Source organism: Parathielavia appendiculata (genome assembly GCF_033297405.1).
Source record: "Parathielavia appendiculata strain CBS 731.68 unplaced genomic scaffold N657scaffold_9, whole genome shotgun sequence".
NCBI lineage: Eukaryota > Fungi > Ascomycota > Sordariomycetes > Sordariales > Chaetomiaceae > Parathielavia > Parathielavia appendiculata.
In genome coordinates this window covers 455884-476990 of record NW_026944228.1, presented here as the reverse complement: position 1 = coordinate 476990, position 21107 = coordinate 455884, and the positions used below count along the sequence as shown (strand labels likewise).

Genomic DNA, 21107 nt, shown 5'->3' with positions numbered 1-21107 from the left:
TTTCCGGTTGTGTATCCACGTACTGGTTGTGGGTTGTCTTTCGTGCACCGCCGAAATTGCAGACCATACTCCTCCGTATGCATTGGTTGGAAACGGTCGGCCAATGGACAGGCTCGACTGATATTGAGCACCTCGGCTGAATCCTCGTACCTGACAGATTTCTGCCGCGTACCTGCAGGAGAGTGGTGTCACAGGGCTTAATGCTTTGTGTTCTATGTCTGAAATGGGCGACAATGGGACATGGATATTTGGCTTAAACTGTAGCTATTTGAGGACTGGTGCTTGAAGTGCGACATTGCTGAGCGTTCTAGTCGGGATATATCTTCCCAACGCATGGAAAGGGATGTGAGACTGCTTGATGGTTTTAGGTGGCGACATCCCCTGGTTGCAGTTATGGGTGTTCCAAAGACGATGCAGTGCGACCAGGCAGTGTTACACTTACCTCCTTGCGTGGCATTGGCATGCTCGGTCTCTCTTTGCGGGCCGTGGATGAACATGTCTTGCTCGAGCTGGATTGGATGCAGTGGACTATTGGTTCCCAATGCTGACTGTGCTGGAAGTTGGGGGTTAACTGGATCAGGTTGTGTTACCGTCTTAAGCGGGGACTTATAAGGGGTGATCGACTGTCTATGGTTATTTTCCGTTTGTTTTCTCTTGGCCCAGGGATCTGCACGGCGGGGATCTCTGTCTGTTTTGCCGTCTTTTCTTCCAGGTGCTCTCGGCTTCCTTTTTACTTTTCAGGAGAAATGCTGCTCCTCGTTTCATCAATCTCCCTCTTTCATTTTCATTCTTTAACCAGTCACTCACTGCATCCCAACCACGAAACACCCATCATTATGAAGTTATCAACAACCCTTTTCATCCTCCTGGTCACCACCATCACGGGAGCCACCTCCGCCACCGTCCCCCTGGCACCAACCCGCCCCCGCGACGCCTCCCAATTCCGCCTCCTACACACCCTAACCCCCTCACCCCCGTCCCACTCCCGCTTCCTCACCGCCGCCGCCCCCGCGGCAGCCGACGACTCAACAACAGAAACCACCAAAGGTGGCGCCGTCCTCACCCTCCCGGCCTCCGACACCTCCGCTATATCCTCGGTACAAGCAACCTTCCGCGTGCCCAGCGCGGTCCCGCCCGCCACCGGCCCAACGGCAGGCAACCCCGTCGGGCTGTACGCGGCGTCCTTCTGGGTGGGCATCGACAGCGTCGGGCCTTTCTCTTTTTCCTGCCCTGGCAGTGGCGGTGGCAGTGGCGGTGGTGGTGCATCCCGCCGGGCCCTGCGCGCGGGGGTGGATATCTTCTACGACGGCACGCTGGGCGGCGAGCAGAGTCCTTTTGCGTGGTACCAATTTGCTGCTGCTTCCGGTTCCTCGGGCTCGGATCCCGGATCCGGGCAGGGGGGTACTACGACGGGGTTGGAAGGGTTTGGGATCATTCCGGGGGATTTGGTTCGGTTTACACTCAGTGCTGGTTCTGGTGATGCTGCTGGGGAGTCGGTGGTGGTGGTGCTGGCGGAGAACTTTGGGGCCAATGTCAGCTGTGCGGAGGGAGCGACGCCCGTGACGAGTGTGAGACAGGTCTTGCCGGTTGGGGAAGGGGGACCGGCGTTGTGTGGGAGGGAGGCGGCGTGGATGGTGGAGGATTTTCCACTGGCTGGATTGCCCGACTTCCCGATTGCGTTGGCTAACTTTACGAGCGTCACCTTTGGCTCGGCGGGTGTCACGCTCGAGGATGGAAGCAAGAGGGATGTGACGGGGGCCGAGGTGATGGATGTCCGGCTTGAGGCCCAGGGTGGCAGGTTGACTAGCTGTGAAGTCTTGGACGGCAAGAAGGTCAAGTGTACGAGGGTCTTGGACGACAACTAGGAGGTATACAAGTAACCAGCCATGAGTATAGCTGGAGTCGAAGCCGGGAGGATGTAGAGCAATTTTCCAATCATTTCAATAATACAGCTTGCGCCAATCCGTTGCTCACACAGCTTGGCTCAACGACCCACGGTTATTCGACCTACTCACCGACCTCCACATCTGCCGCGGTGTCGACGGGCTGTCCAGGCTCTGTCTCTTCTCTGACATGCCCATCTGCTCGTCCAAGCTGGCACGAGTCCCTTCCTCTTCTTCTCTGGGTGACTGCCTGATCGAGCCCAGCTGACTTATGCTGTTATCCCTCCTCCGGTTGTGATAGACATCTTGAAAGTCCATGCCAGCCTCCACCGCCGCCGCCCTGCTGGTAGTTCTCCTGCGCACCGCTGAACCTGAAATTGGCGGATACGCATCCTGGGCAGTGCTCTGGTACACAGGCGGCGGCTGGACCTGGGTCCAATACAGCGGCATATCGCGCATGCCGCCCGGCTGGACGAGCCGGGGTGTCTCGAGGCCCATGTCGTGCATTTGCCGCATGAGCTCAACGGCAAACTTGTTGTGCCTGTTGAGGCGGAGCAGCTCGTTCTGATAGTTGCTCTTGTGAAAGAAGATGATGTTCATGGTGATGCTGCTAACCTCGTCGATGGTCTGCACCTCAGAGATGATGCGCGGTGCGTAGTCTCTCTTATTTTGGAGGCAGAACTCGAGCATCCGGGCCTTCAGCTCTTCGATTTGTGCTTCTGACGTGCCGAAGCGGAGCTTCAGGTTGATAGGGTCGGCTAGTCCCTGGCTACGCCTTTGATTCAGGATGAAAAGCGTGTTCAGCACCGAGTTGGGTGCCTGCACTACGTGGCCCTCCATCTTCTTGAACTCGGTGTACAGAAGTGAGACTTCAAGGACGTAGTAGTCGTCGCCTTTCATCATAGAGCCGGTGTTGCCGTAGACGGTGACCCGGTCGCCGACATCAAAGGGGTCTGTCCAACCACGTCAGGCTTCTTATTCCTAATAAGCGTGATTAGGGAGCTATAGCGCCGCTTTGGGGATAAGACGACTCCAGTAACTCCCGACACATCTGAACTGGGGCAAAAAGAGCGCGCATTTGACGTACGCTTGACAAACACGAAGATGATAGACTAGAAATTGTCAGTACAGAGTTTTTCATGTAATAAGGAAAAGCCCACCTGAAGAAACTCCTGGGCTGTCGCCTGTAGCAGCCACGACAGCCCGAGGATGAAAGTGCCAGTCGAAGTCAAGGCAGCCGCAGCTGAGTTCGAAATGATGCTGATAAAGACGATAATGACAATAACAACAATGATGAACATGAAGACTTCGTCCAGCTTCTTGATGACCGAGTCCAAGTCTTTGAGCGAAGCCGCTATGGCTTTCTTTTCGAGATGGATCTCGTTGCACACCATTTCGAGCTCCTCCATCGTGATGTCGCCGTTGAGATCCTTGTCGAAAACCGAGAAGCACGCCTCGGCGTCCTCCTGGGCCGAAAATGCGGGATACAGGTCTTCAACCGTGATAGTCGACTTGTCCGGCTTGATAAAGGTGCGGTAGAAAACGCGAGCAAGGGTGAAGCTAGACTCAGTGTTGCGCAGAAGTTCCAGCACGACCTTGCGGGGATGGTTGCCCTTGAGACTCCTCCGTCCGGTAAAATCGCCGGCTATGCGGTGAGCGGCGCTCCCGACCTTGCTCCAAACATGGCGTGCGTTGTTGTGGAGACTCTTGAGCGGCGAAGGGCTCCCGGTAGAAGCTCGTCTGCTGGATGGGGATTCCCACACCGGGTCCTGGGCCTCGAGGCGGGTCTTGGCGTATGAGTACAGGGTGACGAGGAACTCGATCTGCATTTGGTTATCGCGGATGCGGTGCGAGTAGGTGCGCAGATGGAAGGATGTTGCGATCCACTTGATCAAGATTTTCTCGACGAGATTCAGCGTCGCAAGGACGAATAGGGCAATGACGATCTTGTAGACAACGTCGATCCACGCTATGTAAGGGATCTTGTCGTCCTCCTTGGGCTCGTTGAGCACGCGATGGTTGTCCAAGATGGGCCGGTACGAAACCAAGACGGCCAGTAGCCACAGAAACAGAGCCGTGGGGAACTCGAGTTGCCGCCCAATATCCTTCCACTTCTTATGGTTGGGAGAGCCGACCGTGTCGGCAACAAAGGCCACGAGCACGGGCATGATAGACGTGCCGATTCGACCAGCCCATAGTGTGAGCCAAACGACCTCAAGCCAGATACCAAACCAAAGAAGTTGGACTCCGCCGCGACCTCCAACCGGGTCTCCCTTGCGGTCGTAGGCAAATAGATCAAGGAAGACGGGTATCAGGATGATGATGCCAGGCGGGATGGCGTAGACAACGTAGCGCAGGACACGAGGGAACCTCTTGAGCGAAAGCCATAGTTTGGTGAGCCAAGTCGTCTTCGGGGGGACGATGGCAGTAGTGGCGGTGGGCGAGTTGCTCGAGTTGAAGGCGTCCTCGACCCGGGCTTCATGGCTTCTCCTTCCGGACCTGGGCCGGCTTGGGTTGCGCTCCTGATTTGAGACCACGCGCTCAGCACGGAGGACCTCCAGGTCGTCTTGTAACCTGTTCGCAGCCTCTCTCGAGTCGGTCGGGCTCCGAAGGGCTGCCCCTGGGGTGAGGTGGTCTGGATCGACCTGGGTCTTGGTGGTGTCAGCTTCGTCACTGCTCGGGCCGGAATACGATGGCATCTGGACATGCAACGACGGCCGCGAGGGCGGAGGCGGCGTCTCTGAGGACGATACCATGTTGCATTGAAGTGGTGGCTGCGGACTAACTAGGGCACGGGGAAAGCAGGAAGATACAACTGACCTCGTCCACAAATACCTTATGAAGCACCCCAGACAATCCGCAAGGCCTTGATGGGGTTTTCACTCCAACTCCAAAGATGTGATTGGCAGAGCGCCCCACCGAGACGTGGAACGAAGACGTATCCAATTGTACTCGGATCAGGGGATTGTGTTGGCTCAAGTCGGTTGCCGCCCATTCGGGCCACTACAGGTGGACCGTTCGTTCCATCACAGCAGGCAGGCTGTGACCTGTGAATCGGTGGTCACAGAAAGAGAAGCGCCTTCAGTAGCAATCAACGGAGGGAGAATTTGAGGCGAGCCGTTGAGGTGATATTCCTGCTCGGGCCGGCCGGAACATAAGATTCTGTCGGCAGGTCAGCAAACGAAGCACGTCTTGTCCGGGATTTCGAATGAAAGTTAAAATCCGGCATAAGGCCGAGGTTGTGATGACCAACGAAATTACCTGACGTTGTCCATTTGTGTTGCATATAGCCAGTGCTCAACAGCGTTGGGCCTTTTCCCCACCTTATCTGATCATGCAGGGACTTCGAGGTGTAGGGGAAAGTGGGGTCGAGTGTTTGTCGGTTCTGTTCCTGAAGCTGAAGACTGGTGCCAGGGGTTGACGTCATGGCGGGTGTGTGCATACTTGGCGCCAAGCTGTTCTTGAGGGTCGCGGCATCGAAGCTTCCGGCGATGAATTTGACCTTTGCCTCGACTGTTTGCTGAACGACACATCTGGACACCAGGGTGTATAGCCCGGCACGGAAAACGGACTTAGTCTCTAAGACAGATGTAGTGCGCGAGCTAAGGTACCCTTTGCCCCCCTTTGCTTCTTGCCTCGATAACAACCAGGCTTGGACTGTACCTGCCATTGTAGTTGTATGATATACATACTTACCCGGTAACGGCCGTCTGTGGTCCCGCTACTGTTACCTTATGCTAAAGACCTATTCCGAGATGCGAAGACCACCTTACCTTTGCGGGAGGCTGATGAGGATCATCTTGAAGCTCAGCTCTCGGTAGTGGGGTCCAGACATTTTAGGGTACAGTACAGATTACTGTAGGGTAGGTAAGCGAGGTGGAGACAAGTGATCCCCAGGTACTCCGTAGCCCACTGCAACCCTCGATTCTTAATAAGAGCAGCCACTGTTTCGCGTGGCGCGTTTGACTCCTTGGTTGATAGTTTAAAAGAGGGCTGCAAGCCCGGTTTATTACAGTGAGCTGGAGAGCACCTGCTCGTCAAGATTCAAGTTTGATCTCCATTCAATGAGGCCGTTCTCTCCGTCAGTGACAGCCGCCCAAGTTTGACACGAGTCGTTTCTTCGCGATGCAACGTGGAGCCAGAAACTCCTCGCTCGTTTCACTTCTCGGACCTGTTATTCAGTGGGATGGAGGATCGCGGATCGATGGTTCGAGTCTCCATCTGCCGCCGAGAAACATTGCGTCCTGCAAGCCTGTTATTTGGGCACACCGCAAGCCGGACCCCAAGCTTCAGAAGAATTCAATGCATCGATGGCTCTGAGAACTATCGGCCGTTTATTGGGCGCCGCTCAGCCGCACACCTTTCTTATTCGAGGCAAGCGCTGTCCCGGTTTGACGCAAGACTGCCTCGGGCACCACCTTGCTGGAGATGCGCGCGGTTCTGAATTGTCCCGTCCTTATTACTCCGTACGAAGAGTTCCATCCTCGACGCACCCTTGATGTCTCAGACCCTGCTGAACCTCAAACCTTCGGTTACTCGTCTGACGACGCGCGAAGCCAGCCGATTGCGATGCATCTTCTGAGAGCTTTCACCTGAGCTCCCAACTGTCGGTCTTCTTTGTGCTGCGTCCTCGTCTTGGGCTCCAGCCGCATCTGAGCCCGAAAACCCGGGCCGACGCTCTGGATCAGTTGTCATACCCCCGACTAAGCCCGACAGATCAGGCGCGACAAAGTTGAAGAGACATGGCTGGGCTTCCGGAAAACTGGGAGTGGGATTACGATGGCAACCGCTGGTTCTATCGCTATAAGCCCACGGGATTGATTCAGTACACCTTCCCCAAGCCTGGCGATGAGTTCCCCGAGTTCGTCGATGACAGTGCGCCGCCCCCCGACCTTGCGCCCGAAGAAAAGCTCGTCAGCCAGCAGCAAATCAAGAGGAGAAGCACCCTAGGCCAAATTCCGACGAGACAGTCGACCGCAACCACCCACAGAGAACGGGCGTCTTCAAATGCCGTTTCCGACCCGGACGATGGCAGTGGCCCTTTCTGGCTTCAGCCGGACGGCCTCATGTACATGGGACCCGGGGCCTACACCGACATCAGTCCCCTACAAGAGGAAGAGGAAGAGCGTGGAGAGGAAAGCGCCAAAGCGGGTGAGGAGGACGTTGCCGGAGCACCAGTGCCTGCTCCTCCTACGAGTGTCTCGAATGCCACGGAGTCTGCAGGTACACCGCAACCGACTCGCTCGCAGATGTCACCAATTGTGAGCACAGAAACCACTCCCCAAGTGCTAAACAGCAATCCAGCAACTACGACTCCTGAGCTAGACAGCGCGGTAATCATCGAGGTCGGCGAGAGTGTCGCAGGCGACATAGGAGTCGTGGAACAGCCTGAAGTTCACCTTCTCGACGGCCGCCAGGTGCCATCTAACCCCATTGGCTTCGTTGCCGAACTTGCCAGCGAGTTGACAGCTCGGTGTGACGACGAGATCAACCCGGCCCCTGTCGAACTACCCGGCAATGAACAGATGATGTATACATCGGACCCTGGTGTCTACGTCAATGCCTTCGACTTGGCTCCGGTCGAGCTTCCCTCTGACGAGAGCGCTGCCGGACCGAAGATAGCAGGCGGGACAGTCGAGCAGAAGCCCCTTGTCCCTCATGCCTCTGGGCAGGGACAGGGCGAAGTACAGCGGCTAAGATCGTATCAAGCAGCCCAGGAGCTGCTCAAGAGGCCATATGAGCCTGTTCGGCAACACTCATTGCCGCAGCCAACGAGCTCCGCCAACCCCGGCCCAACGCCCGGGCAATATCAGCCATATAATCCGGTGAGGCATGCCGTGCTCGGTGCTGCCGCCGCGAACAAATACTCAATAGCCGAAACGCAGCACCGCCAGCTGGCTGGCGACAATAAGAGGCATTCTCTGGCCGGGCCAGTGCTGTCCCAGCCCCGGCCAACGGAGATCCCCCCCGCATTGCAGGCACCTCAAGTGCCTCCGAAACGACCTGTGGATCCCTCTGATATTCCCCCCGCATTACAGGCACCTCAAGTGCCTTCAAAACGACCTCTCGATGGCCCTGACAATGGCGCGTACCCTACGATCGTCGGCGCCGGAGGACTCCCTAACACCGTCTCCAGTCTGGCCACTTCAACAAATCCTAGCAGTCTTGCGCACTTCCCAGCCGTTCTCCAACCCGCCCGGGGGCGTCCCATCATGCGCGCCCAGTCTCCTCCGCTGACTCAAAGGGCTAGCCCGGCTCGGACCTATCAACCGTACAAGTCATACCGCGACCTGCAGAAGGACATCGACGACACCGTACAGCTTCTCTCGCAAACCGAATACGGCCAAGGGACTACTGCAAACCCCGAGACGTCAAATCCCTTAAGACCTCAGGTTTCCAGAACAGGCACTCTGCCGGCCCATATTTCTGCGCTCCCGTTCAGGACTGCTCGCCCAAAGCTCCTACACTCAGCGGCAAGCGACCCGGTCACCATGCGAAATGTGCAATCCCGCCAACCGCCTCCTGGTGAGGCCAGTGCAAGCAAACCACCCGGACAAGACGAGGTTGTGCCCATATCCCAGGAGTACTCGGCTCCTCTTCCGCCCTCAAGCCCGGATATACCTCAACCGTTGAAGCTCTCTCGCAAGTCGCTCCCGCCTCAAAACCGTGTACCGACCGTTGCGTCTTTTAGTCTCCCGGTGACAGCCGACCCAGTTTCAACTTTTATGGATGCCACACCGGCACCGTCAAACACTCCCGTTCTGGATACCCCGGCGAATAGCACGTCCAGTCCTGAAGCGGCTATGCACTTGGGAAGCTCAGGTGTTACTGGCAATACCGGAGGTGATGCCGAGCAAGTTGGAGATACGGGTAACCGAAAGCTGCCGACCGCCTCTAGTCCGCCTCACCAGGGTGTCGAGCTGAAACGCACAAAAGACACCGATCAGATAGTTACATCCACCGGGCAGCAACAGGCCACCATGCAAGGACCTCCTGAGCAACCAGTTGCGAGCGGATTCACCGTCAGTGCTGAACCCGCCGCTCTGCCTGCTCCTCACGCCGCCGCATCACGTCAACATGTTCCTGTCACGTTTGATACCAGCAGCCAACCAGCTCCGTCAGCGTCTTCTGTCGTGGAAAGTACCGACGAGCCGCCCATCGCGACAGACTCACGAATTGCACCCGTCCTGTCGAATGCTACGCCTACTTCTCAATCGGTCACTTACCCGTTGGTATCATTAACCGACCGGCAAGGAGCTGAAGCCAACCAGGAGCCAGCACGTTCAACTCCTGTGGTGGTCGTACAGCGGACCAGCCAATCAGTATCCTCTCGGGCCGGCTTCGTGAACCCTGATGTTGTCCAGAGCTCATCCCATGTCGTCATTGATTACCAACCCATGGTCGAATCCTCTCGCCAGTCATCGTCACAGCCGAGCCCAACGCCGCCAAATGATCAGTCTGCACGAGCCGAAGTCGCGCCCTTACTGGGCACTTCGTCTGCTCCGTCCCCGGCCTTGGGCGACAAGTCTTGCTCGAGCGAGCCGGCGAACGATGTAGACCAGGCCGTGACTCCTCCCCAGCCGTCTGTCACCCCTCAGCCATCAGGCGTCCAAACCTCTACTCCTGTTTATCGTGCTTCCTCGCCACCAACTCAACAAGGAAACGTTCCACGCAACATCTCGTCATGCTCGCCTCTGGGTGACGTGACGTCTAGCTCCCAGAAGAGTCCAGCGCCCACAGAGCACGGCGTTCCGAAACAAGCTGCTGTCCATTCTCTGACAGCTGGACAAGCCCCTTTAGCTGCGGGCTCTCCGGATTCACACCAAGAGGCTAGGCCGGCGGCAAGCCCGACAGCTCCAGCCTATACGCTTCCGTCAGGGCATCATCCGCTTAGCTCATCACCGGTGAATGTATCAGAAGCGAGCCTAGCAGAGTTGTCAAGGCCGAAGCCTGAGGAATCAGGCACGATAGGCTCCAGCGACCAACAAGTATCATTTGGGGCATCCGGGCAAAGCCTGCCTGTCGCTCACCCTCAACCTCTGCCAGCGACCCAGAGCAATGCGGCCGACGCCCAACCGGCAGGGGAATCGACCCAACAACGGCTTCCTCAACCGTCCCCGCAAAACCCAGACCTCGGCCAGGGCCAGACCATACCGAATTTGTCGCCGCCTTTCGCCCAGCAGGTCCGACGGGGAACCGAGTCATCTGCTACATCCACCTCTAATCAGGGACAGACGAGCCAACCGCCTATGCCACAAGCGCTCCCACAGGCCGGCCAAAGTCAGTCCACAGTGCCGCCAGCTGGTCAGACGCCCCAGCTGCCGCCCGCCCAGGGGAAGGCAGCCCCATTAACCTTTGGTCCAGGTCAGGGTTCTCAAACTATGCCCCAAAGAACATTCTCTTATCCGGTGCTTTCGCAGCCAATTTCGCTTCCTCATCCTGGAGCACCTGGAAGTGCACCGCCTCAAATGCCCGTTATGTTTTCTCCACCAGGAATGCCGCATGCCGTCCAACCTGGGATGGTGCCTCAACACTCTGTCTTTCCTGCTGGCGGTATCCCGCAAGGCATGCAGCTTCAGCCAGTTCATCCACAAATGATGAAGCCAAGTCAGATGCTTGGCGGGCCCGCATACGTCATACAGCAAGCCCAGCCGCCCCAACCAGTCAAGGAAGAAAAGAGCTGGTTTGGCAAGTTATGGAGAAGCGAGAGCGTGAAGAAGCCGGCGGCGGGCCATGCTGTTAACTCGGCAAACAAGCTACAAAAATCAGCCCGCCCCCAAGCACCGCCTGTCTTTCCGCCGCCACTCCACCCCGCCGTGTCTCAGGGTACTCCGACGTCACCGCACATGATGTATCCTTTCCAGCAAGGTCAACAGGCGCTCAATCCGCAACAGCCATCAGGTCCGCAGTTCCGTCAACAGCACCAGCACCAGCAGCCACTTCAACACCAGCAACAGCACAAACCGCCTTTAGCATGGAAAACTGTCAACAACAGCAACGGTAACGGTAACGGGAACGGAAACAGAATGCCCCAGTTCCACGCTCCAAACCTCAATCCGAACCAGTCCGTCCTACCCCCGCCAGAGGTGCGGCAGGCGATCCAGCAGCAGGAGCAGCGGCTGAATCCGGTGCGTCCGGAGAGTACGGGTTTGGGTCTGGCGCAGGCGCAGGCGCAGGCGCAATCTGTTGACTCGATTCATCGGGGTGGGCAGCATGCTGCTTCTTCTGTACCTGTGCCTGTGCAGGTGCAAGGTGAGGGGCCGAGGCTAGTAGGCCAGGGACAAGGTCAAAGTCATCAAGGGCAAAGCCATGGACATGATCTTATTACTCATCAGAGTCGGAATGGAAATGAAAATGGGGCTCAGACTGTTGTGAATTCTCAGGACAACAACCACGGGACAGGGGAGGCCAAGGCTGCTCCTGCAGCTGCTGCTGTGGGTCCCGGGAACGCAGGGGCAAGCAGATGGGGGAATGCTAATGCCTCTTCTGGTGGCTACGATGGGTCGGGATGGGGCGACGATGACGAGGAAGATTTTTCTTGAGAAGAGGCGGGGCAAGGGATGGCGATTCGGTGGGTGACTGGTGATGCCCTAGGGTGACAATGTGGACTCTGGGTCTGAGGATAGCTCGATATCTGTCTAGCATTGCGGGTTGGGTACGGATAGGGATACCTGAACCCTAATATGTGGTGGGTTGTCTCAATGGACAGGTATGGGAATAGGTGATTGAGGCTTTGGAAAGGGTGCTGATGGTCTCCTAGGATAGTTTCTAGATACCACTGTTTGCAATCAGTCATCTTAGGTTCGCTCAGGCTGAGCAGGCTCCATGCCTGGACTGCTCAGATGACGAAAGTGACTCGGGCCTTCTTCCTGCTGGACATTGAAGATGGTATGTACTCGCGGGCAGCCGCACGTGGGGAGCTCAACAAGGGAGGACCACCCCGGTTTACCGCCGCGCCGGGCCATTCACCAATCTTGGCCCCGGTGAAAGGCTCCAATCCGGCCCCATAATGCCGGACTGCCACGTTGCCAGGTGATTGCCACTGATTCGTTGGCGGCGGCAAGGGTTCACCTATCCAGCTCCATCGTCTGATTATCGCAGGACTGCCTTTCTCCAAAGTACCTTTCCATCAGTGTGTAAACCGCGATCGCAAACAAAACCTAACACATGCTGGACTTGCAGGATTCATCTCCGGCACGGCATCTTGGCGTCGCTACCGCAAGGAACCAACTCCAGAGACCCCGCTTACCATGTGGTCGGTTCCGCGAGTGAACCCGGAAAATCGGATGTCACCTTGATGGATTCAACAGATGAATATTTAACCAGCAACCCAGGACCCGTCTGAGTGAGGGTCTCGTGCAGCGGTCTTTTCCCACGCCCTCCCACTGCCGTCAATATGAAGACATCAAGCCTCGCCGCCGCCTTGTTGGCAGTCGCTCCCACAGCCGCCACCGGTTGGACCTGGGCTGCTGCCCACGGCAAGTCGATCAACTTCACCTCGGTCTCTGGCTACTTCGTCCAAGATGACGCGGCAACCAACCCTTCAGGGTTTGACTATGTCAGTGCTCTGTAATTGCTTTGTTGTGAGCCAATTCATGTTGACCTCGACGCTGACTCGGCCCTTCCAGGCGAGCGTCAACTTTGGCCTGATCAACCGGACATACCCTACCGACAAGCGCTTCGATCCAAACGGCGAAAAAACGCAATGGCAACGCTTTGAGGCCTTTGTCAAGTTTCTGAATTCTGCCTGCAGCAAGAGGCGCGGCGTTCAGTACAAGCTGCTGTTCATCGGCCGTCACGGCGAGGGCTGGCACAATGCTGCCGAGTCCTTCTACGGCACTCCCGCCTGGAACGTGAGTCGGGATGCCCTTGATTCATCCCTAGATCAGAATTCCCTGGTGCGGTGATCTAATTCTATACTTCATAGTGCTACTGGGCTGAACAGGAGGGCAATGGCACGGCCGTATGGGCGGATCCACTGCTGACGCCGGCCGGCGAGGTCGAGGCCTACAAGGCGAATGCCTACTTCAAGGACCGTTATGAGACGCAGAAGCTGCCGTTCTTCGAGTCGTACTACACCAGCCCCCTCTCCCGGTGCACCATCACCGCCAACCTCACCTTTGGCGACATCAGTCTCCCTGCGGACCGCCCATTTGCCCCTATCGTTAAAGAAGGATTCCGGGAGGGCATGACGGTGCACACCTGCAACCGGAGGTCGAGCAAGGTGAATTTTTCTTGACATCAGTTTCTCCTGGCCGATAGCTTCGCCGTCTCTTCATGCTCTCGGGCTAACCGCTGCATTTGTGGCGAACCTAGACCTACATCTCCAAAATGTTCCCCTTCTACCAGTTCGAAGAGGGCTTCACCGAGGAAGACGAGCTCTGGCGGGCCGACGAGGCCGAGACGGACGCCGCCTTTGCCGTGCGCGCCAAGGAAGTCCTCGACGACGTCTTCACGACGGACCCAAAGACGTGGATCAGCATCACGGCCCACTCCGGCGCCGCCACCCGGCTCCTGGCCGCGCTAAACCACCGCCCTTTCCGCCTCGCCACGGGCCAGATCATCCCCGTGCTGGTCAAGGCCGAGGCCGTCGAGCGGCAGCCCACGCCCCCGTTCGACGCGCACGAGCCCTACTCGACCTGCGACGCCCCGCCCATCACGTCGGTTGCCGGCCAGGGATGTGTCTGCGCCACGTCGACGACGTCGGCGCTACCTTCGGCCACTGGCGAGCCTGATGAGTGCCCAACGGAGTGAAAGGGAAGTGGTAGTGTCAATAATGTGGACATCTACTGAGTGGTAGAACCACCTTGCTGCATTCGAAAGTAATTAAAGTAATCAGTGTACCTTGCGTGCCTCTGGCGTGTTTAGAGTAATTCTCCTTCAGATTTTTTCCAACCAGCGTTGCATTTCAGCCCCCGCTGCCAAAGAAATCTCCCTGCGGGGAAAGTCCGCTGCGCCCATCAGGGCGGGTTGTCGGCTCCTGTCGGCCATTTTGAGGCCCGGTGATTACAGTACGACCTTGCGAATTCGTATTCCCAGCACTTGCCCTCCGAGGACGCCGAAGCTTTTTGAAGAACCTTAACCAGTGCACTCTTGTATTTCGGCTCATTGTTTTCACCTTCAAACACAAATCATCAAAGACGACCACCCTTCGGTCGGCGACTGCTTTCGACCCAACATGGCATCCTCAACGACCACAGAGGGCGAATTGCGGACGTACCGCGGCAACTGCCACTGCGCAGCATTCGTGTACGACGCCCAACTCCGCGAGATCAAGACCGCGCTTGAATGCAGTTGCAGCATCTGCTACAAGAAGGGCTATCTCTGGGTCCTTACCGAGTCCGTCAAACTCGACGTCGTCAAGGGCACTTACGATACCCTCTCGCAGTATACCGTTGGGTCGCTTGTACATAGGGTATCGTACCTTAGGAATCCCTTTGTCTTGTTTGATGAGCCAGTGTTACTTACCAGGGCATTGCCAGTTCTGCCCGAAATGTGCCACCCCCGTCATGGCAGAGTTTGCTGAGGCCGATGGAGAAAAGCTCGCCCTTAATGTGAGTTGAAACTGAGGTACCTACGCGTCAGGCCCAGCTCGGTCTACGCCTGTTGGAAAGAGAACGATGGCGACTGACCATTGTCGTGGGATCAGGTTCGCGCTATCCAGGGCATCGATGTATGGGAGTTGGAAAAGCAACCGTATGTTTGGTGCCCCCGTGACATTGCCCGCCTCGGACATCAGAATATGGCCCTCTTGCTAAACACCTGATAGCCACGACTGCGGCGCGCCTCGTGGGAAGGACGACGTCGTGCCCCCGGAGCACAAAGGCCCGTTGCCTGATGCCATCGACGGACACAAACTGTACACCGGCTCGTGCCACTGCGGAGCCGTTACTCTGGCGTTTATGAGCAAGCCGCTGGACGAGACCTTCGACGAGCGCACAGTTGAATGCAACTGCAGCATCTGCGTGAGGGTGAGTGGTCAAACCGTCCGGACCTCATGCAGTACTCAATTATGGTCACCGCTGACAGCAAGTAAAATCGGGGAACAGAACGGCTACCGGTGGGCGTACCCGAGCAAGGAACAAGTGGTACTGTTCGCGAGCGACCCGTCCAAGATTGGGCGGTACAGCTTTTCCCGCCACGTCCTCAACAAGACGTTTTGCACCGTCTGCGGCGTCTGTATGACCAACGAGTACGCCCACAGGACCGAGGACGAACTCAAGGCGTTGGGGGCACTGCCCAACCCGGAAGGGTTCGCCGACAGCATGAAGACGAGGCATGCCGTGAATCTGCGCGTGTTCCCAGATGTCGACTTTGCGAAGATGCCGCCGCCCAAGTTGGGCAACGGGGCCGGCATCGTCAAGCCGCCTTATGTCAATCCATGAGCTGAGAGGCATTTACCTTGGTTGGAGGAAGACGGATACATTCTCAGTTGGGATTTCATATCTCCATCTCGAACTGCGTTGTCAGTACGTAGGATTGCTTTTGTGAAGGGTCAACCAAGAGAAGATCCAGTCCTCGCTGAAGGTCACTGACCGGAACCGGACTCAATGTCACCAGGGCAGCAAAACAGGCAGACAAACGTAATAGCATGGCTAAGGTAGTGTGTCCGGCTATGCCCAAATAATCGACATTAGTGTTGTTTCTCTGATTTGGTACCTTAGGCAATTACCACGTAGTGACGTAGCTAAATACGATACACCGCAGCTGGTACTTAATAACGTTAAGGTAAGAGCATTTTGATAATCACTGTACATAGTTATACCTAAGTTAAGGCCAACATAACACGCTATTTACCGCGACCTTGATCGAATCGAGCCCTACAGCAACTGAAAGGTGATCTAGTCGGTAAGACAAGGCACTAAAGTGTGGTTTGTTGTTTTTGCCACCTACTAGACACAAGTACATAGGTATGCTGCTACAGGTAGTTCCTGTCGAGCAGGCTGCAGAGTTGAGACTTTGTTAAGCGTGACTTTGCCCAATGTTCTCTTGTTCAGCCTCGTCCTCACTTACAATATGTCTGCTCGGTCTGTTGAGGCCGAAGAACGGAGCTGGCCACTTGGCCCGAGTCAGATCTCGTACTTGCTGCGTTTCAGGTCTCTACCTTGAATATGAGACCTACGGAGTTCTCCATGAGCTGAGTCGAACTTTTATATCTCGTCCCAAGTCCAACCAATTGGGGATCGGCTAGACCGCCACCCCCCCTCTTCGATTCGAGCCCAGCTTCAAGTGAGTAGTGTACTCGAATCGGTCTAGTGTTGACCAGACCTGAACCGTCGGACTGGATAATGTGCTGCCAAGAAGCCTGGGGGCAATCTGAGCGGACCGAGCGCGAGAGCTAAAGGCGTCGCCGCCACGCCCAGCCTACTAGTAGTTCGGCCTAGATACCACTACTGTGTAGGTATTTATGGCAAACAAGCAGTCGCCGATCGCTGGGGGAGGTTGCATTCAAAGCAGATCCCCACCCAACTTGTCACACCCGACCCACGCCGCTGGATCCCCATCTCAATCTTCATCTTCTTTGGTACGACCAGACTGGAAAGACGGTCCCATCAATCCTCCTCTGAGATCCCCGAGAGCATGTCGGATCCAGCATGGCCGGCACTGCCGCCCGAGAAGGCAGCTGAGAGCAACGGCCCGCAGATGCTCATCATCGGATGGACTTTCACAGCGATAGCGACGCTCTTCGTAACCGGGAGGATCTTTTCCCGCTTCAAGAAGCTGGGCAGGATAGGCACGGGAGATTATTTCGTGCTTGTGTCTCTGGTACTCCGCCTTCCATACTAATACCCTAGTCCCTTAGTCAGGCATTGCTAACTAATCCCATTCGTGGCCCCAGGCCCTAGGCTACATCTACATAACCATCGTAACCGTCGCTGTAGACGCCGGGTCGGGCCGTCATCTATACGCCCTCACCGTCCCGCAGGCCGAGCGCGCCCTCCTCTTCACCTTCATCAGCTTCATCCCGGGCATTCTGTCCTTCACCATGCCCAAATTTGCCGTCGTGATGCTCATCCGAGATCTCCTCAACCCGTCTCCGGGCCATCTGAGAGCCATCTGGGCCCTGGCGATCGTCAATGCCGTGCTGATCGTGATATCCATCACCTTCACGTACGCGCAGTGCGACCCCCCTCGCGCGCAGTGGACGATCGGGCTCAAGGCCAGGTGCTGGAACCCCATCGTGTTGGTTGCGACAAGCATCACCATGTCGGCGAGCTCGGCTTTGTTTGATTTTTGGTTGGCGCTCTATCCGGCTATCGTCTTGTGGAGGATGCCAATCAATCGCCGGAAGAAGGTTGCATTGAGCACCGCATTGGGGTTCGGGGTTTGGTACGTCTCCTTTGATGCCCCTTTTCGAGCACTTAATAAGGGTAAAACTAGATCTGACCATCCGATATGTCTCAGCGCCGGCAGTGTGGCAGTATACAAGGGCACCAGGCTCAAGCCAGCGGGAGACTTCAGTGACTTTACCTGTATGTATATCCGTTCAGCTTCCCGGGTCCCTCACTTACCTGAGTGTTTATTTCAAGTTGATACTGACACCTTAAACCAGACAATGCCGCGGGTCTCGTCATCTGGACCAGCATCGAAGCAAACTCGGTCATCATCTCGGCCTGCATCCCCATGCTGATGCCCATGGCCGAACGCATCTTTGGCGAGAACTTTTTGAGTGGTGGTTACAAGCCCCGAATCCGCACCATCACGACTCTGACGCATCCTGAACGCGAGGATACCTCAAGTAATGCTCACTCGGGGGCAATGGCCTGTGCGAGGGAGCGGGAAGACTGGCACCAACGGGCTCAGAACGCCGGTATGTCGCTTAATAAGGAGTCGGTCCACAGCTCCTTGCGGAGCGAGAAATCAAACGTCTAGACTCTACTAGTCCACCATAAACCAATGGTTTGAATTGGCCTTTTTGTTTGATTTCATATAACTATTAGTTCATATATTTGCAGTCTACTAGTATCAACCCTAGATGCATGTTGAGGCTCACATGCATGTTCCGGGATAACTATCGCTGGCTGAAGGGTCCGCATCAGGCATGCTCTGCCTCCGACCCTGTTAAGATATTCAACTGGAATGATCTCCAAATGACCCCGACCATGAGAAGACGGTCATGGTCACGAACATGAACGGGAAGTCCGCAGTAAATATATTTACAAGACCCGTCTAAGCCTGCAACGACAACCAAGTAGTGCAGAGGTTATAGTAGCCTTGATATCCCGTGAGTCAAAGCCCAAATGAAACTGCATCTCGCCCTTTGGGATTTCCCAATCCTGCGAACCAACATTCCAGTAGCTGACATCGCGGCGCCAACGAGGAAGCTTCACCCTCTTTGCTTCTCCGGGCTCCAGCTCCACCTTTTCAAATCCGCGGAGAGCCTTGACCTGGGTGCCGCTGGGAACGTAGTCTTGGGGAAATGCGACGTAAAGCTGGACGATCTGCGCTCCAGGAACGTCACCCATGTTCTTAACGACGGCGCTAATGGTGGCGACGTATCTCCAGTGGGCGGGGTGACCGCCGACGTGGGCGCCGTTTGTCGGCGGTGGCGAAAATGGAGAGAGGTTGGAGGATTTCTTGTGCAGATTGGCCTCCTTCACCAGCTCGAACGTGGTGTAGCTCATGCCGAAACCGAACTCGTACAGCGGTGTGATGTTCTTCGCATCGAAGTGGCGGTAGTCGATAAGTTGACTCTCGGTAAAATCGGCCTGCCAGGCGGCCGAGTCTGTGGCCTTTTCGCCCGTGATGTTCACAGTGGCAAATCATAGTCGGATGCTGTCTTGAGGATGGTCTAGGGCAACCGGCCAGAAGGGTTCACATCGCCAAAGAGCACGTCCGAGATGGAGTAACCGTTTTCCTGACCGGGATAGTGTGCGGCAAGGATGGCGGCGACATTAGTGTGGTCTGCCCAAGGCATGGTGTTGACGTCTCCCGAATGCGTCACGACAATCGTGTTGGCACAGCGGCGGGCCACGTTTTCCACGACCGTAGTGGAATGCCAGTCATTCTCAAAGGACGAGCAGTCGATGCCCTCCCGCGCCCACGTTTTGAGGAACACCAGACAGCCATCGGCGGTGAGATAGATGGAACTAAAGTCGTCTGTACCCATCATGGCTTTATCCAAGAGCTATTGCAGGCGACCTCCATACCCTTCGACCCCCTCCCGAATCGCCAGGAGTTGTGAACTTAGGCGCGTGTGATGGCCAGCTCCCAGACCCTCCGCCCACGGACAGAGCGCCGATGTTGGGTCCCCAAGGTCCGCTCCCGTCGCCAGTAAAAGTCAGTCCCTGCGACATGTCTGCGGCGTCGTTGCCGAAGACACCGACAAACCCGGGACGACTCAGGGGCCAGCACGCTATTGGTGTTCTTCAAAAGGACCGTTCCGGCTGCGGCAACTTTCCTCACAACCTCGGCGTGGTTGACACTGTTTCGAGCGGGAGGCGGGCAGTTCGGGTCCATTCCCGCGAGAGAGAGGTCTTCCACTGGATAGTCGTAGGTCCTTGCAAAAACATAGCCAGTGGAAGGATCGATCGTGGGGAATTCTTGATCCCGCCGGAGGAAGAGGTAGGGTGCGGGCACACGGCGGGCTATGTCGTCAACCTTGGCCTCGCTCACAGTGCCATTCAGAACAGCCGCCGTCAGATTGACCCTGTTGTAGCTGCACATGACTGACGCGACGCCGGCGCGAACAGCATCGGAAAAAAAGGCCACATTTAGAGCTCGTGCATGGTTCGGCCGTCGATGTTGGAAGAAATGGCGACAATCTCCTGGCCGTTATGGTTGAAGGTGTTGGATCGCTACGTCTCTTGCCCCTTGCCAATGAGATGCTTGGGGGATGCCTGAATGCCCATCTCCTGTATGCCTTTGATGGAGTAGGACATTGCCACGCCGGACAAGTACGGGTCAGGGAAAAAGCTCTCCCAGTTACGGCCGCCCAAGGGGTGACGACCCAGAGCACCAGAAGTAGGGCTGTATACAGTCAAAGGTTAGAACCGCCCTTGTGAATACTCATGTTCTATGCCTACCCGAGATGTACGGATGCACCCTTGCCGCGAAACTCGGCGCGAATCGCTCTTCCACGTTCATGCATAAGGCTGCGATCCCACGTCGCGGCAGCAGTCAAACCGGCCGAGAAGACGGTAGACAAGTCGGTAATGCTTACTGGGCCAAGCATCAGCATCGAGTTACCATTCTTGACAAAGCTGTAAACAAATGTCCCTTACCGGAGACTGGACCGTCAGCAAGACATAACCCCTGAAATTCGATCTCGGGAATCGCGCGGATGTTTCCATTGCAGGATAGGCCATGTACATGGCCTGTCGTCAATGCGGCTTTCTTCGTCAGGTTGAGACGAGCCACAGCCTCCTAGGCCTCCCGGAAAGCCTTGTCCCAGCCGCTTCCGTTGCTCTCAGTTGATTTTATCTGCCAACAACCGAATGTAGGCGGTAGGACAGCGGGGTGAGTCCTTACGGGTGGGAAACACCAGCAACGTTTCAAAATACTCGACTCCATCGGTGACGGTGGCGGCTGCGGAGAGAAGTACCGCCAACAAAACGAGACGCTTGGGGACGTTAACCATCTCGTTGAAGAGGGTTAAGCACGCCGAATAATGGAAAAGGTGTCCCGACTTTGGTGAAGAGTTGCGTCGACGTGCTGCTGTCTGTTGACCTTAAGTAGCCGCGAAACAGAACGATCGGTCGCCCGGTATCACGATCGATACGGACACTCGGACATGATCTCGGCGACTCTTCTGGCCCAGGATTATGGTGTCCTTAGAGCTCCAAGCCATCATGTGGCTATGCGGATAAAGGAATGAGTCGCTGAAATGGACATGTTTTGGCATCTGGGCATCTTGTAAACAAGCACAGAGTCCTGAGCTCAGGACACGGGAGATGCCTTGGTGAGAATGGAAGTCGTGGTGCCAGAGCCGGCACTCGGACAGGACCCGATATAGTACGTCCCTTAAACGAGCTGAGCAAGGTTGAACCCTGCCACACCGCGTGGAGGCCGGGGAGAATTAGGTAGGTCCTGCTTCGCCATTGCCTGGCAGGATCCGCTACCCCTGCGCATTGTGACGTGAGGCGTCTCGTTTTCTCGTTCAAGTTCCCAATTTCCTGATCTCGTTCTGTTATTTTGCTCGTTTCTCGTTTGACTGCTGCTCAACCGGGACTGCTTCACGTTCATTTGCCGGACCCCATCTGATCTGCAAACGTATCGACGATC

At 56.2% G+C, this 21107-nt stretch overlaps 8 protein-coding genes across 8 annotated transcripts; 6 read left to right on the top strand and 2 right to left on the bottom strand.

Annotated features, from left to right (window-relative positions):
- Nucleotides 1-518: 518 nt before the first annotated feature.
- On the top strand, nucleotides 519-1968 carry N657DRAFT_646956 (concanavalin A-like lectin/glucanase). Its single transcript, XM_062793221.1, has one exon. The coding sequence runs from the start codon at nucleotides 837-839 to the stop codon at nucleotides 1863-1865; it is 1029 nt and encodes a 342-aa protein (XP_062646044.1). The 5' UTR covers nucleotides 519-836; the 3' UTR covers nucleotides 1866-1968.
- A 2-nt stretch (nucleotides 1969-1970) lies between these two features.
- On the bottom strand, nucleotides 1971-5310 carry N657DRAFT_657126 (uncharacterized protein; the record flags this gene model as incomplete). The annotated part of the gene is made up of 4 exons (XM_062794771.1): nucleotides 1971-2836; nucleotides 2971-2995; nucleotides 3044-4623; nucleotides 5289-5310. The coding sequence occupies 4 exons, from the start codon at nucleotides 5308-5310 to the stop codon at nucleotides 1971-1973; spliced, it is 2493 nt and encodes an 830-aa protein (XP_062646043.1).
- Nucleotides 5311-6625: 1315 nt separating this feature from the next.
- Nucleotides 6626-10107, top strand: N657DRAFT_682071 (uncharacterized protein; the record flags this gene model as incomplete). Its single annotated transcript, XM_062796455.1, has 2 exons — nucleotides 6626-9465; nucleotides 9930-10107. 2 exons carry the CDS (start codon nucleotides 6626-6628, stop codon nucleotides 10105-10107), a joined length of 3018 nt encoding a protein of 1005 aa, XP_062646042.1.
- A 388-nt stretch (nucleotides 10108-10495) lies between these two features.
- On the top strand, nucleotides 10496-11425 carry N657DRAFT_682070 (uncharacterized protein; the record flags this gene model as incomplete). The annotated part of the gene is made up of 2 exons (XM_062796454.1): nucleotides 10496-11135; nucleotides 11286-11425. The coding sequence occupies 2 exons, from the start codon at nucleotides 10496-10498 to the stop codon at nucleotides 11423-11425; spliced, it is 780 nt and encodes a 259-aa protein (XP_062646041.1).
- A 453-nt stretch (nucleotides 11426-11878) lies between these two features.
- N657DRAFT_496838 (phosphoglycerate mutase) lies at nucleotides 11879-13811 on the top strand. The gene is made up of 4 exons (XM_062787654.1): nucleotides 11879-12441; nucleotides 12512-12736; nucleotides 12811-13107; nucleotides 13200-13811. The coding sequence occupies exons 1-4, from the start codon at nucleotides 12280-12282 to the stop codon at nucleotides 13635-13637; spliced, it is 1122 nt and encodes a 373-aa protein (XP_062646040.1). The 5' UTR covers nucleotides 11879-12279; the 3' UTR covers nucleotides 13638-13811.
- A 162-nt stretch (nucleotides 13812-13973) lies between these two features.
- Nucleotides 13974-15477, top strand: N657DRAFT_646951 (uncharacterized protein). Its single transcript, XM_062793220.1, has 5 exons — nucleotides 13974-14298; nucleotides 14366-14437; nucleotides 14533-14579; nucleotides 14653-14854; nucleotides 14933-15477. Exons 1-5 carry the CDS (start codon nucleotides 14062-14064, stop codon nucleotides 15266-15268), a joined length of 894 nt encoding a protein of 297 aa, XP_062646039.1. The 5' UTR covers nucleotides 13974-14061; the 3' UTR covers nucleotides 15269-15477.
- An 809-nt stretch (nucleotides 15478-16286) lies between these two features.
- N657DRAFT_646950 (uncharacterized protein) lies at nucleotides 16287-17842 on the top strand. Its single transcript, XM_062793219.1, has 4 exons — nucleotides 16287-16649; nucleotides 16723-17213; nucleotides 17289-17356; nucleotides 17437-17842. Exons 1-4 carry the CDS (start codon nucleotides 16464-16466, stop codon nucleotides 17754-17756), a joined length of 1065 nt encoding a protein of 354 aa, XP_062646038.1. The 5' UTR covers nucleotides 16287-16463; the 3' UTR covers nucleotides 17757-17842.
- Nucleotides 17843-18040: 198 nt separating this feature from the next.
- Nucleotides 18041-20463, bottom strand: N657DRAFT_664870 (glycoside hydrolase family 3 protein; the record flags this gene model as incomplete). The annotated part of the gene is made up of 9 exons (XM_062795265.1): nucleotides 18041-18616; nucleotides 18703-19011; nucleotides 19042-19069; nucleotides 19101-19171; nucleotides 19215-19542; nucleotides 19686-19799; nucleotides 19910-20045; nucleotides 20108-20200; nucleotides 20355-20463. 9 exons carry the CDS (start codon nucleotides 20461-20463, stop codon nucleotides 18041-18043), a joined length of 1764 nt encoding a protein of 587 aa, XP_062646037.1.
- Between the last annotated feature and the right edge of the window lie 644 nt (nucleotides 20464-21107).

Coding starts and splice junctions, on each gene's coding strand:
- N657DRAFT_646956 (XM_062793221.1), top strand. CDS start 837: ATGAAGTTATCAACAACCCTTTTCATCCTCCTGGTCACCACCATCACG.
- N657DRAFT_496838 (XM_062787654.1), top strand. CDS start 12,280: ATGAAGACATCAAGCCTCGCCGCCGCCTTGTTGGCAGTCGCTCCCACA. Junction 12,442..12,511: donor ACCCTTCAGGGTTTGACTAT/GTCAGTGCTCTG, acceptor CGGCCCTTCCAG/GCGAGCGTCAACTTTGGCCT. Junction 12,737..12,810: donor ACGGCACTCCCGCCTGGAAC/GTGAGTCGGGAT, acceptor TATACTTCATAG/TGCTACTGGGCTGAACAGGA.
- N657DRAFT_646951 (XM_062793220.1), top strand. CDS start 14,062: ATGGCATCCTCAACGACCACAGAGGGCGAATTGCGGACGTACCGCGGC. Junction 14,299..14,365: donor TTGGGTCGCTTGTACATAGG/GTATCGTACCTT, acceptor GGGCATTGCCAG/TTCTGCCCGAAATGTGCCAC. Junction 14,580..14,652: donor TGGGAGTTGGAAAAGCAACC/GTATGTTTGGTG, acceptor AACACCTGATAG/CCACGACTGCGGCGCGCCTC.
- N657DRAFT_646950 (XM_062793219.1), top strand. CDS start 16,464: ATGTCGGATCCAGCATGGCCGGCACTGCCGCCCGAGAAGGCAGCTGAG. Junction 16,650..16,722: donor ATTTCGTGCTTGTGTCTCTG/GTACTCCGCCTT, acceptor TCGTGGCCCCAG/GCCCTAGGCTACATCTACAT. Junction 17,357..17,436: donor AGACTTCAGTGACTTTACCT/GTATGTATATCC, acceptor ACCTTAAACCAG/ACAATGCCGCGGGTCTCGTC.